Raw genomic sequence first — 18,748 nt, 5'->3', positions numbered from 1 at the left:
TTAGCAAAGCAAGCTAGCGCCGTGGCCCTGGGACACGCGAGGGCAGGAAGTGCGTGACCAGTGACCACGGCTCCTTGCAAACAGCGCAGGGTCCAGGAGAGGGCGTGGGTGTTGTGATGTTGCCTCCTTTCTGTAGCTCTTATCTCGTGGGGGACCCCACGCTGCTCGTGTTGCCGGGAGCCTCAAGCCCTGCAGGGGTGGCCCCGGTGGGGGGAGGTCAGCCAATAGGCATGAACCCCGAGGTGACGCGATGTCCGAGGTGGTTCCAAGCAGCAAGTCTGTGGTTCCAGGTCTAAAGGGATTCTTTGGAGAGAAGGGAACAGAGGGCAGCATCGGCTTCCCCGGGATCCCTGGAGCACCTGGAGTCCAAGGCCCTCCTGGACTGAAAGGACAAACAGGTAAACTCTCCTGTAACCGCGCAGTCTCCCGCGACCCCAGAACAAAGGGGCCACGTGGGCCTGTCTCCTTGTCTGCTCCCACCTCACCCGCTGGGCAGCCCCCGCAAGCCGCCCGCTCACCCAGGACTGGTGACTTGGAGCAGAACAGCCCGGGGCTGGGGGTGCCTGAGCGCTGGGTGTGGGGGGCACAGGAACTAAGGGAAAGTGTCTGTGTGGCCCAGGTATTTGTAAAGATCCCTTTCCGCGCCTTCAGCTGTGCAGATACCCATTTAGAATCCCAGGCTGATGAAGGACGGCAGCTGTGGGCTGGGTTCACACTCTGCTGCTGCTCCTTTGTTCTGTTTCCAAGCACCTGTGAACTCTGGGGCTGCTTTCTCGAGGTGTCTATTTGGATGATAGGATGAAAATTTTAAAATACATGCTATTTTCTCTTTGGCAAGGCTGCACTAATCCTATTGAACTTGAACGCGGGGGTCCAAGGCCATAGCCATGCCCAGCTTGAGGGAAAGTTCTAATATTTCTCATCAGATGGCCCAGGGGAGGAGTGCAGACCCCCGCTGGTGCTCAGGCTTTGTGCTGTGTTTACCCTCCCAGGCTTTCCGGGACTGACGGGGCTGCAGGGGCCGCAGGGAGAGCCCGGCCGGATCGGACCGCCTGGCAGCAAGGGAGATGACGGCTGGCCCGGGGTGCCCGGCTTACCAGGTGAGGCACACAGAGCACACTGTGGTGCGACAGGCAGGTGGCTGTGGCTTCCCTCAGATTATGCAACACACCAGTGCCGGGCTTGCCCTTGTCCCAGGCTGTGTTTTTAGGTAGTCATACTAATCTTTCACCTCCCAGAAAGATGACTGAAAACCTCCTGAGGAGGTCAGGGTCCACTCATGGTCGCCACACACGGGGCACAAGAGAGACCTGGGGACAGACTCAAGGGTGTGACATTCTGCTGCAGGATCCCCTGCTGCCCATGAAGCCAGGTCTGGGGAGCCCACGTGGGGCCTGGGGGTACGAGCTGGCCTCGCAGAGGCCACCAGGCCGCCCTGCTCAGGGCCAAGGGTGGCCCCTTCCACTCCACGCTCCCTGTGGAGACGGGCTGCCCTGCCTCGGTCATCACCACCCGAGTCGTGGAAGGAACTGCCGCCCGCTTGCTGATCCTACGTGAGATGTGTCTATCTCCAGAAACCCAGAGGCAGAGGAAGCAACCTCCGGCCATTTGTTCCAGCAGTTTTTACAAACCGAGTATGCACAGTGACAGGTGTCAGGAAGAAGCACTGGGCACGTCACCTCCCAGGCCCCTTCCAGCTCTAGCAAGTCTGTAGAGAAGATTCTGTGAAAACTGTGTTTCAGTTCCGTGGTTTTCCTGGGTAACATAGTGATTAGTTTACATGTCATGTAAATTGAGTATACAGGTTGACACGTCCCATTTGTCAGGGTTGAGCAAAATCGTAGGGGTGACAGTATCACAGCAAACAGAAACACGCCGGAACTTTCTCGAGGGCTTTTCCCACGCAGAGCTCCCTTTGCTGTCCTGCTGGTGAAGTAACCACGAGTGAAATCCTTGCAGGTTTCCCAGGAAGCCGAGGCATCAGCGGACTGCATGGCTTGCCAGGCACCAAGGGCTTGCCGGGATCCCCAGGTACGCTCTGGCCACCCCCGCCCTGCCGGGTCTGCCAGCCCAGCCCGCAGTGGGCGCTCCTGAAGCACCGCGTGGCCACCCCAAGGGGCTGCACTGGCAGGGCCTGTGTTTCTGCAGACTGTTGACATGGGACCCTAAAAATCCATTCTTTCATGTCAGAAATCTTGTTGAATTGACCCATCAAGTTTTCTAAACGGAGAGAAAAACCAAGATCTTGCCAAGATCTTGCAAGACCATGGGCATGTTTGGGGACCCATTTGTCCAGGAGGCTGGCTCTGCCCAGCGCGGCACTTGCCTTCTTTTATTTCCTGGCGTGGAGGAAGACAGCAGCGCTCTGCCTGACCCCTGCAGTTCTCAGACCTGAGACAGTGACAATGATGTCTTGTCAACTCCAGCTGCTCACAGTCCTGGGGGCTGGAGGTTGGAGGTCAGCGTGCTGGCGTGGTCATGTTCTGGGGGAGCCTCTTCCTGGTTTCCCTCCGAATCCTCACATGGCAGGAAGAGCACCTGTGTCTGTTTTTATGAGGGCACCAATCCCATCACGGGGGCTCCACCCTCATGACCTCATCCAAGCTAATCACCTCCCCAAAGCCCCACCTCCAACACAGTCACATTAGGGTCAGGGCTTCAACTTATGAATTTGGAGTGGGGGACACAGTTCAGTCTGTAGCAATGACGTACCAGAGTTTTTGTTCCATAGGAAAAAGAAACTCCCAAAGGGGATATACAGCCCCATTATTTCTGAAATCCAGGGACAAAGTAAGATTGGCATCATGGCCCCTCCTAGGGTGTCATACTGTTCCTCCAAAGGGAGCGTCGTCACTTTCTGCAGAAAGCTTCCCATCAGCTCTGTCCTCCCCAAGATAGCACAGTGCAGGGAGGTTCGCAGCTTCTCTGAAACTTCTTTATCTTAAATTTAGTTCTTTTCATCCTAAATCTTAACACCCTTTCATTTAATTTTTTAACTTATCAATTGGACTAATAAAATGACACTTGAAGGGCATAGGGCAATGAGGGAGGAATCACTTTTTTATTATGTGTTTTTTTAAAGATAACATTGTTCTCTTTTAACTTTATAAATGTTATTCATGTTCAGTGGAGAAAATTTTTTAAAAATACATTTAAACAAGAGGAAAAAAAACACCCATAATCCTATAGCTGGCATTAGAATGTACTCTTTGTAGATATTTTTTATAACCAAGTAGTCATCTATCTACAGGTAAATTTGTGTGAGTGTATATTACACGTAAATTTGCACAGTCACGCGCCTATTAATGTTTCAATTCCAGTTTCAATGGGCAAGTGACTGGAAATCATTGTCAAAGATTTTAAATAGTGTTTTGCTTTTAAAACCTAATTAGGGCCTGGCATCCAGAGCTGCCCCTGAAGTCGGAAGGCCTAGGGACCCTCTGATGGGTCTCAGTTTTCTTATCTCTAAAGCCAAGGGGTTCCACCATGATCCCTCTGAGACCCTTCCAAATCTCAGATCCTGTGACCTCGAGGCCAGGTAGCAGGCTGGGATCCCTGGGGCTGCCTTCTGTCTCTCTGCGTTAGAGTCACACTGAACTGTTTTGGAAAATCAACCTTGTGTGTTTGGAAAGTGTGGACCCTGAATGCTGTTTTGACTCTTCCCCAGGTGGTGACATCTACGGAGACCCAGGTTTCCAAGGCCCTCCTGGGGACAGAGGTGACCCAGGAGAGGCCAACACCCTCCCAGGCCCTGTGGGAGCCCCGGGACAGAAAGGGGAACAAGGAGCTCCAGGTGAGCCACACACTGCGGAGCAGATGCCACCCTCTCCTGAGCAGGCCTGCCAGCGGCTGGGCCCCGCAGCCTGTCCAGCCTCTCTGGACAGAGGTGTGGGAAGAGCCGCTTTCTCCCCAGAGGATTTCTTGTTGCAGAACCTCTTGGCCAGCCTTCTGTTGCTGATACTCTGCTATACCATTATTTTATCCCATCGTGTTAGTTGGGCATTGACCACTCATCCTGTGCAGTACCAGATGGGGTCCCTGGCCTGGAGACCCCGTCTGATCCCTCTGTGTGCCGCGGGGCACCAGCGCAGGCCTGGCCATGACAAGCACCCTGAGTAGCGAATGTGCGAATAAGCAAACGCCCTGAACCTCCGAGCTGCACCAGGCTGACCTGTACTTGGGTAGGAAATGATCAGAAACACGTCTTCCCACCTCCTGGCCTTCCTGTGCACCAGCCGAGGTGGGCTGCAGTCTAAATGAAATGGGAAACGTTCCTACGTAAGAGCAGAGACCAGGAGTTTGTTCCATCGAGCGTGAGCTCACACCCCCGCGTCTGCTCCTGATGTCTGCGCCACCCCCAGCATTCTGTCCCTGGGGCCGCCCTGGCCACAGGCATCTCCTGGCTCAGACACTGGTGCCTCCACGCTGGGGACAGAAACTCTGAGGCTTCCGGGCACACAGCCTGAGCTATGGTCACAATCCCCTCTGAAGATGGACACAGAGACCCACAGGAGGTGAAGTCCAGACTGAGGAGGTCAGCGGCCCAGTCTCTGATGGGTGCAGGGTGTCTCGTGGCTGCAGATGACCTCTGATTCTTCAGGTCCGACACTTCCCTCTTGCCTCATAAATAGCTGGAAACTGCAGAATTCCTGACATCAGAGCTCTACAGCATTGATCTGAAGACAAGGGAAAGAGGAGAGGGGCTGCCAATGGGAGCCTTAATGTGTGTCCCAGGAGGCCGCATGGTGCTCATGTAGCCCTAGCAGGGCCAGGGTCCAGGGGCAGTTAATAGCACAAGCCCCAGTGAGGGGCGAGGATCCAGGAGCAGTATAATAACACAAGCCCCAGGTGAGAGGGTGAGGATCTAGGAGTAGTACACTAGCACAAGCCCCAGTTAGGGGTGGGGATCTAGGATCAGTCTACCAGCACAAGCCCCAGTCGGGAGTGAGGATGTAGGGTCAGTGTACAAGCACAAGCCCCAGTCAAGGGTGAGGATCTAGGAGCAGTTCACTAGCACAAGTCCCAGTAAGGAGGGAGGATCTAGGGTCAAAACACTAGCACAAGCCCCAGTCATGGGTGGAGATTGAGTCCATCTACCAGCATAAGCCTCCCAAGAGCCGAGCAGTAAAGTTGGCCATGCCCGTGACCTTCAAGGCAGACACCTGCTTGGTTCTTATTCTGCCTCTCATACATTCCCTGTGATCACCACGTGATCTTGGCCATGGTCTTGACTCTCTGTAGGCTTTGTCTGTAGAATGAGGATGAATATGCACTTCTGGGTATTAACAGATTCAGTGAGATAATATAGGCAAAGCTCTTGCACACAAGAGGCCAGCAATACATATTGGCTTTTTTGAAGTCCTCAAAAGATAGCATATTTTTCAAAGAGGTTCTCAGTTGTCATCTCACCAGTCTGCAATCTGCAAGGAGTCTGAGAGCAGCTGTGGAGAAGGCTTGGCCTGCAGACGTGGAGAGCAGACCCAGCGCCAGGGAGCGTGGAGGACACAGAGCTGGCGTTTTGACGGTGCATGCAGAGCGCCCAGTGAGCACTCACAGAACACAAGCTGTCAGTGTTTGCGTGATGGGGAGCTTTTAACCCCCAACTCACGTGCAGGCTTGTCCAGGCTCGGAAACTGACTACAAGGATAGGTTACGATTTCCATTCCCAAGGAAGTTACCTTATTTATTCCCCTATTTATCCCTCAGCAAAGTGCTCATCAGAGATTGAGGCTCAATACATTTGTTCGAGTTGAACATCGTGAAATTGTAGCATAAGTCCTTTTGACATCACTTGAAAGAGTTATGTGTGGACTGGAATATCCCTAACTTAGCACTGACGGCCCCAGTCCACACAATCTGTGCAGCACCCATCTATGAGACTCTTCTGAGCCTGCCGTGAGCTCCGTGCACCCACCCAAGGGACCTGGGATGCCCTCCTGCTTCCAAACAACACTAGGCATTCAGTTCAGAGCCCTCGTCCCACTCCCTCATCCTGTGTGGCAGCCCAAGGAGCCGATCCCGGAGGCCAGAGCAGACGCTATCGTGCCCAGTGGGCCCTGGCGTGTGCAGCCACTGCCTCTGGCTGGTGATAAGGGAAAAAGACGTTCTATGATGACATCCACAGGCTGACTGCAGTGTTACTCAGCACGCAGGCTCTTCTCTGAGGACGTGGAAATAACCTCAGTCTGTTGTCTTCCTCTGCGTGAGTTTCGTCTCAGACACTGCAGCTGGAGTTTGCACCTCAGCGCTTTCTGCAGCCGACCCCCATAGCCGTAGAGTTTTTCTCAGTAGTTGGGAAGATCCGTGGGCTCCACTGAGGAATCATAGCTGTCTTCCTCCCGATTCCAGCAGCCTGACTCATGTTTGCTAAGTGTTCTCATTAACAGAGCCCTAATCACTGCAGTTAATTGTGTTTTCACGGGAATCTGGCCAATCTGGGATGTCACCGGATCGTGACTCAGGAGTCTGCCACTGTGTACTGACACTTGCCATCTGCTCCGGTTACTTTGCGACAACAGTTAGAAGCAGTTCACCGGGTGTCATTTTGTATCAAACTACAGATGGTGGCTCGCTAATCCCCTCAGGGCCGGTAAATCCACTTGCTTAATGTCTGTGATTTGTGAGACTGGAGCCACCTTTGGAAATGTTCCCCTGGCATTTGTTTCTTCCTCCTGCTTGAAAATACGCACGAATGGAATCCACCCCCCGGGATGGGCACCAGGATCTTCCAAGGGGAAAATCTCTTCGTATTACGGACGATGTGGATCAGTCATGACGCCACAGAGACAGCACAGGCACTGCTGTCGGTACCTCGTCTTACTTTTATGTGTTTGCTCTGTGTGGTCCCAGCTCACTCTTCCTCCAGAGCAGAAATGGTACCCGCCTTGGACACTGGACATTCTGATGCTTTGTAGGATTCTAATACCAGCCTTGGTCCCTAGACCTTCAGGAAAAACAAGTTACTGAGTAGGTAGGACAGAAAGTGACTTCCTTGCCCTGGACGGCAGCCCCGCCCGGCACACAACCCCATTGACACCTCGTGGCTGATGGCACAAGGGAGGAGGGGGATTTCCACAGGTTTCTGTATGTGGCCGTTTCCCTCCGAGGTCCATCCGCTGTTAGTGCCAAAGCCTTTAATGCAATACTGTCAATTCTCATTACTCACGGTAGTGAGTTCTGAATTCCCTGGGATCACTGGGCTAGTGGGCACTGAGCCGTTGCTCCAGGGGAAACACAGGTTTAGGTTCCTGAGCACACTTGATCACAGCATTTTCATCAGTGATCAATATATCGCTCTGTTTTCTGTGTTCCTGTTTAGCGGTACCATGTTGCACGCGTGTGGCTGATGCGTTAGTGTTGGATTCCGGCCAGCAATGCGTGACTTATGCCCCACGAGGCTTCTCTGACATGCCTTTTCTCCTGAAGGCTCATCACAGCCTTGTCTGGTGCTTAAGAATAGTAGGCAGCACCTCAGCACAAGGAGGACACTTTAAACAGCAAAATCAATAACCACAGCACGAAAATGTGGAAAACGTGGCACTAAACAGACCACAGTAAGGACATGGTTTGCAGTATGAGCTGAAGCAAGAGGGCAGGGCGTAGCCTTGCTGGACCTCAGCTGGGACTCAAATATTAATATTCTGCTTCTCTATGCAAGTCCAAGAACACCATCGTTGGTTTGGGGGATTACAGAAAGTTTTCAAGAACAAGTAGAGTGGGAAATACAGAATCTGTGAGCGGTGAAAGTCAACTCTGTGCGTAACTGGGGTCCAAATACTGAAAGGCAGCTCGGGGAGGAGGGATGACGTGAATGCAGCCTCCCTCCAACCTTGTGCTCACGGAGCCACCTCGGTCGCGGGGCAGAGCTGAGCAGCTCTTGGCTGGGCTGCGGCTGAGGCTCCCTCTGCACGGCCAGGCAGCGCCTTGAGCAGGTAGAACGCACAGGACAGACCCGAGGAGAGGCCTTTGGGCCTGGCCATGGCTGTGTCCTCTCGCAGGAGGGAGGATCGGCTGGGGGGCGGCCAGCCCTCCTGGCGGTGGGTCACGCAGCCCCTGCCGCCCCAGCCCCACCCGGAGAGCTCACCCTGAGGTGTCCGTCACCCTCAGTGGCTCTGGCCCTCTGCAGGTGATGGTGGGGAGGGAAAGCATTGGATTGGAAAAGGTGGGTGCTGCTGCTACAAATAACTTCTTCCACTTTCCTCCTAGGGGAGCGAGGCCCAGCAGGGAGTCCGGGACTGCAGGGGTTCCCTGGCATCACGCCCCCTTCCAACATCTCCGGGGCACCCGGTGACAAAGGGGCACCAGGCATATTCGGCCTGGAAGGTGAGTGGGACTCAGGCATTTGTGTGTTGAAATCTCTGGGGCAGGCGCTGCGACGGCCGCTTACTTTCGGAGTAGAACAGACGTTCATTTCCACCCTGTGTCCAGACCCCGGCCAGAGGGGCAGTGGCCACTGTGGCTCCTCTTGTGTTTTGTCCACCCCTGCACAACCTGGTCCCCATGAGACCAAGGCACAGGCCTTGTCAGTCACTTGCCGCAGGATCAGACAGTCAGACTGCAGTGGACCATGCAGGGGCTGCTTCTCCCTCGCCACGTCACGCATAGGTGGGCATTATGTCTGGTTCGCGCGTCCCAGCCACGTATCCGCTGAGGACTGAAGAGAGGTGGGGTGCAGGTGAAGCCACGCGTTCACCGCGGCATGATTCACAGCAGCCACGAGGTGGGGCCCGCCATGCTGCGCAGTCCGTCACAGGAGAGCCAGTGGACCACTGCAGTCTACACACACCGTGGAACATGATTCAGTCTTAGAAAGAAGGAAGTCCTGTCACAAGCTACGACCTGGGTGAACCCTGGGGACATCGCGATGAGTGTAATAAGCCAGTCACAAAAGAACAAATTCTGCAGGATTCCATGTAAACAAGAGACCTAGAGTCATCAAATTCATAGAAAGTAGGGCGGTGGGTGCCAGGGCTTAGGTGAGGGGGACAGTTTCAGTTTCGGATGATGAGAAAGTTCTGGAGATGGATGGTGGTGACAGCTGCATGACAATGTGAATGTACTTCATGCCACTGCATGGTACACTTAGAAATGTTAAGATGGTAAGTTTTATATATTTTTTACCACAATTTAAAAAAACAAAAGATAAAGTCTTGCAGGGCTACAAACCTGCCAAAGGCCATCTCCTGAGCAGGTGACTCTGCACACGGCCACCTGCCCCCTGGAGTCCCAGCGCCCAGTCGGCTGTGGCGATGCATCCTCAGGGTCCTGCTCCAACCCTCCTTCCTTGTGCCAACAGGTTATCGAGGCCCCCCCGGGCCACCCGGGCCTGCGGCTCTTCCTGGCGGCAAAGGCGACGCGGGGAACCCAGGAGCTCCCGGCGTCCCAGGGACCAAAGGATGGGTCGGGGACCCCGGGCCCCAGGGCAGGCCGGGCGTGTTCGGTCTCCCGGGGGAGAAAGGTAACAGTGCCCGCAGCAGTGGTCACAGTGGCTGGAGCCCCCTCCCGACACATGTGTGTCCCAGCGTTCCATTTGTGTTGCAGGGCCCAGGGGTGAGCAGGGCCTCATGGGCAACACTGGAGCCACCGGGACTGTGGGTGACAGAGGCCCCAAGGGACCCAAAGGAGACCAAGGATTCCCCGGTAAGTACTGTCTGCACTCTGCAGGGCTCAGTGGCTCAGGCCAACCACTGCCCTGAGCAGCCCTGCCCCCAGGGCTCGGGGACACGCCTGAGGTCAGACAGCCGGCATCCTGTCTGTCCTCCAGCGTCCTCACAGTCTAAAGAGCAGAGCGAGAACCAGAACTGGGCCCCAGATGCACTCACGGGGGCTTGGTGGAAGGAAAATTGAATGTTTGAGTGGCAGGTGCAGAGTATCCTATCCCCTCAGTGGGGTATTATCCATCTCATCTCTGGAAAGCAAGATTGTTCCAGGAAGCGCCAAGATGGGCTTCCACGGCGCGGAGGTGAGAGAGAGAAGCTGGGGTTCCGTGTGTGTTTACAGGGCCTTGCTTTCCTCCTCCAGGTGCGCCCGGCCCTGTGGGATCCCCAGGGATTGCGGGAGTCCCCCCGAGGATCGCCGTGCAGCCTGGGATAGTGGGTCCCCAGGGGAGGAGAGGTCTTCCTGGGGCACAAGGCGAGATGGGGCCCCAGGGCCCCCCCGGAGACCCAGGTAGGTGCTGAGCTGGAGCCGCCCGGGAGGGGCTCGTCTCATTTGCTTTGTGTCCACTTCGGTCCTCTTGCTGAGCACCAGCCGTGCCAGGCCGGCACAGCTTCCAGGTGTCACTCACGCTTGTCTGGTGCCTTGCAGGTCTCCGTGGGGATCCAGGGAGGGCCGGGCCCCAGGGAAGAGGCGGCGTGTCTGCTGTTCCAGGGTTCCGCGGGGACCAAGGGCCTGTGGGGCACCAGGGGCCAACTGGCCAAGAAGGTGAGTGACCAAGTGGGGAAGGAGAGGGCAGGGCCCTCCCTGGGGTCCTCCGTGGGCCTGACACAGACTGTGGTGCTGAAAAGCTGGAGACAGGGGGCTGCCTCTCCCCTCACTCCCACCCCTAGCTTCTCTGTGGCTGTCATCCCTGGGCTCCCCACTCAGCCAGAACACCGGGACAGGCTCCCTCCCCTCCTCCAAACCATGCAGGTGCTGCCGAGTGAGTGAGGGGCAGGGATCAGTGAACCTCAAGGAGCCGAAAGAAACCAAGCAAATTAACAGGAGCCATTGTCAAGTCTCTTAAAATTATCTGTGCCTGTGCAGGGTGGACGGGGAGGGCCAGGAATACCAGCCATTGGTGCAAACAGAAATTCTTGAGATCTGTTTTCATCACCCTGAGCTCAGTTTGAGCTGATGGTATGAGCAGCCGTGGGAAACATGAAACGTAGGCGGCAGGGGCAGTGTCCGGATCAGAGGAAAGAGCAGTCGCCCTCCCGGGGCAGATCCACAGGCAGAGTGACGTGTAGCCTGTCAGATGCACATCCAGGAACAAAATGGAAAAGTCAGAGTCCCTCAGGGCAGAGAGCGCAGGGGAGTGGGGAGGGGACGGCCTGGGAGAGGGGCGCAGAGTGGACGTGCCTTGGAGGGGAGGGCACAGCTGCTTTCACGTGTCCGAAGGGCTGTTGTGCTGGAGATCAGCCGCCCTGCTGTGCCCCCGGGCAGAGTGGACACCCGGGTGGAGGTGACCGGGAGGCAGATCTCAGCTCCACACGGGGAGAACATTCCAACCCGGGGAATGGCCAAGTGCGCAGTGAACTTGACTGAGATGAGCTTTCCCACTGCGCAGGGAGCGGGGCTGCCCGGCGTGTCTTCTCCTGACACTTCCAACTCTAAGGCTCATCCGTTCGCCACACCCTGAGGGGAACGTCCCGTGGCCAACTGAGTCCTTTAAGGAACGGACCCACCCTCCGAGTTCAGTCCCATCATTCTCACCAGCTCATGCTACTGTGCACAAAGTTTAGGTCAAATTCTTCCCAAGAGGCTCGTGGTCTAAAAAGACAGACCGAAGCTTGGGGACGAAGAGCGTCAATTCTGGGTGTCCCCAAAAACTGCCCTGCGCCCCAGCTCGGGAGGTTCCCACAGGGCAGCTGAAAAGCGGCTGTTTCTCTTGCTCTGCCCTAGGTGAGCCAGGCCGTCCGGGGAGCCCGGGCCTGCCCGGCATGCCGGGCCGCAGCGTGAGCATCGGCTACCTGCTGGTGAAGCACAGCCAGACGGACCAGGAGCCCATGTGCCCCGTGGGCATGAACCGGCTGTGGAGCGGGTACAGCCTGCTGTACTTCGAAGGCCAGGAGAAGGCCCACAACCAGGACCTGGGTAGGTGCCCCGCCCGCCCCGCGCCTGCCGGGCTCCTGGCCCTGGAGGTGTCAAGGTCAAAGGCCACAGTGAGATTTGTGAATCCTCCCAGGCCTACGAGTTCCTCCTGACGGCAGGCCTGGGTCCCCCCACCTTCCCGGGGCTTCAGAAAAGAGTAAAAGGGCCTCTGAAGCAGAAGTCTCCCAAAGTCCTTAAACCTTAACACAGAGACCTGCCTTTTAACTCGGCTTCGACTTCCGCAGGCTCGGGTGTGGCTCCAGCCACGCGTGGCTCCTCTCCACCGGGGCCATCTGGTACCTCACCTCCTTCCTGTGTTTTGCGCCAAGTTCTGTAGACAAGCTGGAGTCAGACGGGGCCAAGAGGGGCTGGGCTTCACATCCTTCCCGCACAGACGCCCTGGGAAAACGGACACGCGCCCGTGTTTGTGTGTGTTTGTCAAAGTAAGCCTTTAAAAGGCATTACAGTGACCTAAAAATACAGAAAAGGCAACAAACACAAACTAAAAGTGGGAGTGGGGCATCCTAGTCTGTGGTCACCTTTGAGGGGAGGATGTGAGGGGCAGGTGACACCGGCCACTCCGCTTGGGGAAGTTTGTGGAGGTGGCCCCCTGTCATGTGTGCACATCCCTGTCTCTGCACTCTACTTCCATGACAAGTTTTCAAACAACAGTGGAGCTGAGACAGATACGGACAAGGACCTAAAATAAACAGACAAGGACAAGGGCCAGAAGGCTAAAGGTGGACCACACATCTGGCTCTAGGATTTTGCACCATGGATGCACACAGGCAAAGCTACTTAGCTAAATAATTCACTCTTGCATGAGATAAAGAACGTCCTTGGACCCAGAAGCAGTGGAGCTCTTGGGAGGTGGGGACAGCCGGGGACCCCTCTGGAGGATGCCGTGGGGCATAGAGGGGCTTCGTCTTGCATGCCGTCAGTGGTTTCTTGGGGCCCGTGCTGTTAAGACCCCCCCTAACATAGGGCTCGCCCCAAATCACGCAGACACAGCTCCCTGCTGACCAACTTGGTCCAGAGGTATATGTGAGAATTTCTAGAAGAGCAGAGCTGTCCTGAAATGCCAGTAGACTCTGTTCTATTCTTTAAAGAAAGGAATTGGAAAGCCTCAGCTTGGTCCCCCAGAGGATGGCTGAACCCGTCCAGGGCTTGACCCTGGGGCCATCTGTGATGTGGAGCCTCCCGGGCCTGGCCAGGGCTGCAGAAGCCTCGCCATCCGTGATGGGCTGCCATCTCATGACTCCTTCTCCCGCAGGGCTAGCAGGCTCCTGCCTGGCACGGTTCAGCACCATGCCCTTCCTGTACTGCAACCCCGGAGACGTCTGCTACTATGCCAGCCGCAACGACAAATCCTACTGGCTCTCCACCACCGCCCCACTGCCCATGATGCCTGTGGCCGAGGATGAAATCAAGCCCTACATCAGCCGCTGCTCTGTGTGCGAGGCCCCAGCTGTCGCCATTGCTGTCCACAGTCAAGATGTCTCCATCCCCCACTGCCCACCTGGGTGGCGAAGTTTATGGATTGGATATTCCTTCCTCATGGTATGTGGTACTTGCCTGCTCTCTCCCAGAGCATGAAACCAGGTGGAAATCTAGTTCCTTTCCACAACCACACCTTGGCTGGGGGCACTGCAAGAACAACTGACTTTGTAAGAATAATCAGACAGGGCAGTTGTTCAAGTTGTGCACTGCACAAGGGCACTTCACCCAGGGGATGATTAAGAGATGATACAGTCTGCACTTTGCTAACCAAGCCACATGCCAATGCATGGAACTTCCCCTACCCAGAGAAGGCTGTTAATTTGCTACCAAGTCTTTGTTCACAGTGTAGTTAGGATAACTTTGGCCTGTGATCTGTCTTACTAGACACAACACCAAAGGTAAAGCTGTTTTTAGTTTACCATAAATCTAAATATAGGCAAGAATTTTATGTATAATCCCAAAAATCTTTTTTTTTTTTTGAGACAGAGTCTCGCTGTGTTCCCCGGGCTAGAGTGAGTGCCGTGGCGTCAGCCTAGCCCACAGCAACCTCAAACTCCTGGGCTTAAGCGATCCTCCTGCCTCAGCCTCCCGAGTAGCCAGGACTACAGGCATGTGCCACCATGCCCGGCTAATTTTTTTTCTATATATATTTTTAGTTGGCCGGATAATTTCTTTCTATTTTTAGTAGAGATGGGGTCTCGCTCTTGCTCAGGCTGGTCTCGAACTCCTGACCTTGAGCAATCCTCCCACCTCGGCCTCCCAGAGTGCTAGGATTACAGGCGTGAGGCACCGCGCCCGGCCTCCCAAAAATCTTATGTAGAATCTATCTGGACCCTAGAATGCCCTCAAGAAACATATATTAACTGGTTGGTTTTAAATGCGTATACATTGATGAGAAAATTTCTGGAATATGAGTTCCAGATTGCCTTTGGGTATAAAACAGAGAGGCTTCAGTTTCGGCCAGCGTAGGTGGGCTTAGCATCAAGGTGGAGACTGCACCACCGTATCAGCCCTCACAGTTTACTTCTTAATGCAGAGGCTCCCTGACTCATGACGGGTCACAGCACGGTAAACCCACCGTGAGATGAAAAAGTCGTCAGTTGAAAGTGCATTTTCAGTCTATGATGGGTTTATCATGGTGAACCCCCCATACGTTGAGGAGCGCACTGTCAGTGCCAACAGGACTTTCCGTTGTTCTTAGAAGCGAGGTACTTCCCAACCCTGGTTCTACCAGCAGGGTGAGAGGACCTGTCTCGTCACTCCTGCCTTTCGGGGGATGTCACTTTCATACCACCATAAAGTCGAAAATCTTAATCAGGGACTGTCCGTATACCATTGTAGGGGGAAAAGAAAGTCCAGCCGAGGGCAGCGGGTCTTCCATTGAGTTTACATTTATTATAGCTGTCACAACTCCAACTATAGTGATTGGGTGCCCAACATGTTAAATATTTTGTAAATTATATAAATAACATAAATTAACGATTGCTAATCTTTTAGGACAACAGAGAAAAATCCAGATTCTAGGAAAGGAAGGGAAAGATAAATAAGTGTTGATACTTTAATATTTTAATAGGTATTATTCCTGTCATAAGTTGAAGCAGCAGGATACTAAGTTCTGTGCAGGGACAGGCACAATTTCTACTTTTTAAGAAACTATCCTACAGCCGGGCGCGGTGGCTCATGCCTGTAATCCTAGCACTCTGGGAGGTCGAGGCGGGTGGATTGTTTGAGCTCAGGAGTTAGACCAGCCTGAGCAAGAGCGAGACCCCATCTCTACTAAAAATGGAAAGAAATTATCTGGCCAACTAAAATATATATATACAAAAAATTAGCCGGGCATGGTGGCACATGCCTGTTGTCCCGGCTACCCGGGAGGCTGAGGCAGTAGGATCGCTCAAGCCCAGGAGTTTGAGGTTGCTGTGAGCTAGGCTGACGCCACGGCACTCACTCTAGCCGGGGCAACAAAGCGAGACTCTGTCTCAAAAAAAAAAAAAAGAAAGAAAGAAAGAAACTATCCTTTAAGGTGATTTTGGAGCAACCTTCTTTTGGTTTCACAATGACCTCCAGGATGCCCTGTATCATGGTGGGAGTAACCTTTGGTGGTTCCTATTTTCTTAAACCCCCATTGTAAAATTCAAAAATAAACGAGCCCTCTCTCTCATGAAGAGAGTGATTACACAGTATCCAAAAAATTTAGACGTCCCTTGTTTCATTGGCAGTTATGTCTCAAATTAATGTCCCTAGATATGCAGAAATTATCCCCTGCACACATTGTCCTCTGCTTAAATAAATGGCTGAAAGCCCCAGCAAGCCAGAACCCAACATTCCCCAAAAGGCCCGAGACGGGTCCTCTCACCCTGCTGGAAGATCCGGGGCTCAGGAAGTGCCCCGACTTGTAAGAACAGCAGAAAGTCCCATTGGCACTGATGACGGATAGGTGAGCTGTGGCATGTCTTGTTTGCACATAAAATACCCTTTTAATCCACCCCATAAAGTGATGAGCACATTGTACCGCTCAGGGCTTCCGGCATCTCTACACAATGAGAGCTGACTTTGGAAAGGAGATAGCTCAGCTCAGAGCTGTTGCACCATCCACAGCGGCCCGTGAGGATGGGCAGCCCAGGGGACATGCCCTCTGCATTCCCCATGAGCGCCCTGTTGGGGAGGGGAGGGCAGAGCTCCCTCATGCAGACCGTGGGGCCGGAGCAGAGCAGAACCCATCTGCTCCCTCCCCTCAGGGGCCTCTCTCGAAGCTGGTCTGGTGGCAACTACAAGTATCTAGCTGGCCATTATTTTAGTTTTTCCTTTTTCTTTTTTTTTCTTGAGACAGGGTCTTGCTCTGTTGCCCAGGCTGGAGTGCAGTGGCACAATCACAGCTCACTGTAACCTCAAATTCCTGGGCTCAAGCAATCCTGCCTCAGCCTCCTGAGTAGCTGGGACTACAGGCATGTGCCACCCTGCCTGGCTAACTTTTCTATTTTTTGTTGAGAAGGGGTCTCACTATGTTGTGCAGGCCTGTCTTGAACTCCTAGCCTCAAGCAGTCTTCCCACCCGGCCTCCCAAAGTGCTAGGATTACAGGCGTGAGCCACCACGCCTGGGCAGTAGTTTTCCTTTTATAATTCAGGCTACTACATGGTCCATGTGGATGTGGAAGTGTTCAAGGCTTCTTCTCAGGGTCAGCCTCTCATCCAGGCAATTGTCTTAAGATACGTTAGCTGCCATGAGTCCCAAAGCCAGAGGCTTGTCCGCTGAGAAGAGCACATTGGAAAGGGTGTGTATGTGCATGTGCTGTATGCATGTATGCATGTGTGTGCACAGGAATGCGCACTGTGTGTGCCCTCATCAGTGTGCACGTGTACATATATATGCATGTGTGAGAACATGTATGTGTGTGTACATGCCCGTGTGTGCGTGTGCCTGCATGTGTGTACCAAACTCAGCTACTATCCAGCTGACACCAGCCTCTAAGGCTTCTCAGCTTGTGCTCCCACCGACCCTGGCGGCTCCACTGGGGTGTCCCTCCCAGGGCTGTGCCTCCAGCCCCCAGCATGGCCTCTGCTCCTTCAGACCAAAGTGAGGCCCGAGACGCCTCGTGCAGAGGTCCCGCTTCCCCTGCCTGATCTCAGCAGACAGAGCAGGGCAGCGCAGAACACCTTTTCAATTAGTTTTTGTTTTTGTGTTTTTGCTGTTTTGTTCACAGAAAAGGTTAAACTGAGGCCCCTGCTTAAATATATCACAGTGCAGCCTCTTTTTTCCCTGCAAATGACCTGAGATGTTTCTGTTCTAAATAAACAGGCTCTGACCACGCCCGTCACCACTCAAACGTGCTCAGCCAAGCCAAATGACACTCACAGATAAACTCTGAGATCCAGGGGCCTGCCGTGTGCCCCCATAAAGGCTAAACATGTTTGTGCAACTGAAAGTAGAACTTTAAAACAGTAAAAAAACAAAGTTCCCTTGGAAACCTCACCCAGTCTCCTGGCAGCCTCAGAATTGACTAATTAATCAATTAACAACTTCTGATTTTAAAAAATTTTGATGACACAATACATATTTATTGTAAAAAAATCAGCAAGTACAGATTTTTTTAAAAAGAAAAAAATAACTAAAACCAGTCATCCTCCCTCCCTGATCACCAACGTGTGCAGAGGGCTGGGGCGGCCACCGCACTGCTTACCTGTAACTCACCTGCCTCGGGCGTTGGCCCACGTGTTTATTTTATTTTTTATTTTTAAAAAGTTAACATTTTGTTATTTTTTCTGCCAAGCATTTTTCTTTGAATGGATGACTGGGTAAATGCTTGTGTTTAGTTTTTGCACAAAAGGCAGTCAACAGTACGTACTGATGATGCCTGCTATTGTTGTTCTGGTTGTACTGAACAGCCAGCCATGGCCGTGGGGGTGTGGACAGGCCTGCCTGGCAGCTCGGCACACTCTTGTGCCCCGGGTGCCACCTGCACGGGGACCTGAGTTTATCCCACCAACCCCTCCTCCTGAACAAGGTACATTCAGGACAGTGCTGCGTGTGGGTCCACATTGACATGGACACGGTCATGGTGTGTCATTCAGTAAAAACAAACCAGCAACAGCGGCAGGCTGTAAGCTGAGCCCTGGGCACGCCGGGCTGCAGGCTCCTAACATTCTGTCTCTGCCCTCTGAACAGCACACCGCTGCCGGGGATGAAGGTGGCGGCCAGTCACTGGTGTCGCCGGGCAGCTGTCTGGAGGACTTCCGTGCCACGCCGTTCATCGAGTGCAACGGGGGCCGTGGGACATGCCACTACTATGCCAACAAGTACAGCTTCTGGCTGACCACCATCCCCGAGCAGAGCTTCCAGGGCTCGCCCTCGGCCGACACGCTCAAGGCCGGCCTCATCCGGACGCACATCAGCCGCTGCCAAGTTTGTATGAAGAACCTGTGAGGCCTCGGCGCTCTTCTCGCTTGGCGCTCACGCCAGGAAGTCCATTTTGGTGCTTATTCTTTTGTGTGTCTGTGTTTTGAAACAGTCTTACTCTGTTGCCCTGGGCAGAGTGCAGTGGCATCATCATAGCTCACTGCAGCCTCAAACTCCTGGGCTCAAGTGATCCTCCTGCCTCAGCCTCCGGAGTCACCGGGACTCAACCACCACACCGGCTAATTTTTCTATTTTTTGTAGAGACAGGGTCTCACTCTGGCTCAGGCTGGTCTCAAACTCCTAACCTCAAGCAATCCTCCTGCCTTGGCCTCCCAGAGTGCTAGGATTACAGGCGTGAGCCACCACGCCCAGCCTTGGTGCTTAATTTTTTTTTTAATCAGTAAACATTTTTTCACATATTCTTATACAGAATTACAGTATAAAAAGCATGCAGATTTATATTTTACAATGGAAATTTCCTTATCTGAAGTGAGTAAAATGTACTTTTCAATGAATTTTCTCAGTTAATGTTAAAAAAAAAAAAAAAACCAAGAAAGAGATTAA

General features: G+C 53.6%; 1 protein-coding gene across 1 annotated transcript in view; it reads left to right on the top strand.

The window, feature by feature from the left end:
- The window catches only part of COL4A2 (collagen type IV alpha 2 chain), a 178,088-nt gene extending 159,593 nt beyond the window's left edge, over positions 1-18,495 (top strand). Inside the window, exons 37-48 of the mRNA XM_045567425.1 lie at positions 291-398; positions 993-1,100; positions 1,960-2,031; positions 3,668-3,793; positions 8,206-8,322; positions 9,296-9,457; positions 9,541-9,639; positions 10,021-10,167; positions 10,306-10,422; positions 11,602-11,793; positions 13,064-13,350; positions 17,954-18,495. Of these exons, the coding sequence (XP_045423381.1) occupies positions 291-398; positions 993-1,100; positions 1,960-2,031; positions 3,668-3,793; positions 8,206-8,322; positions 9,296-9,457; positions 9,541-9,639; positions 10,021-10,167; positions 10,306-10,422; positions 11,602-11,793; positions 13,064-13,350; positions 17,954-18,211 (1,793 nt within the window). The 3' untranslated portion in view covers positions 18,212-18,495. The remainder of the gene's footprint in view (positions 1-290; positions 399-992; positions 1,101-1,959; positions 2,032-3,667; positions 3,794-8,205; positions 8,323-9,295; positions 9,458-9,540; positions 9,640-10,020; positions 10,168-10,305; positions 10,423-11,601; positions 11,794-13,063; positions 13,351-17,953) is intronic.
- Positions 18,496-18,748: the final 253 nt, after the last annotated feature.

This window comes from Lemur catta, chromosome 13, assembly GCF_020740605.2.
Source record: "Lemur catta isolate mLemCat1 chromosome 13, mLemCat1.pri, whole genome shotgun sequence".
NCBI lineage: Eukaryota > Metazoa > Chordata > Mammalia > Primates > Lemuridae > Lemur > Lemur catta.
Note: the sequence above shows the minus strand (reverse complement) of the source record. Positions and strands in the feature narration are given on the sequence as shown.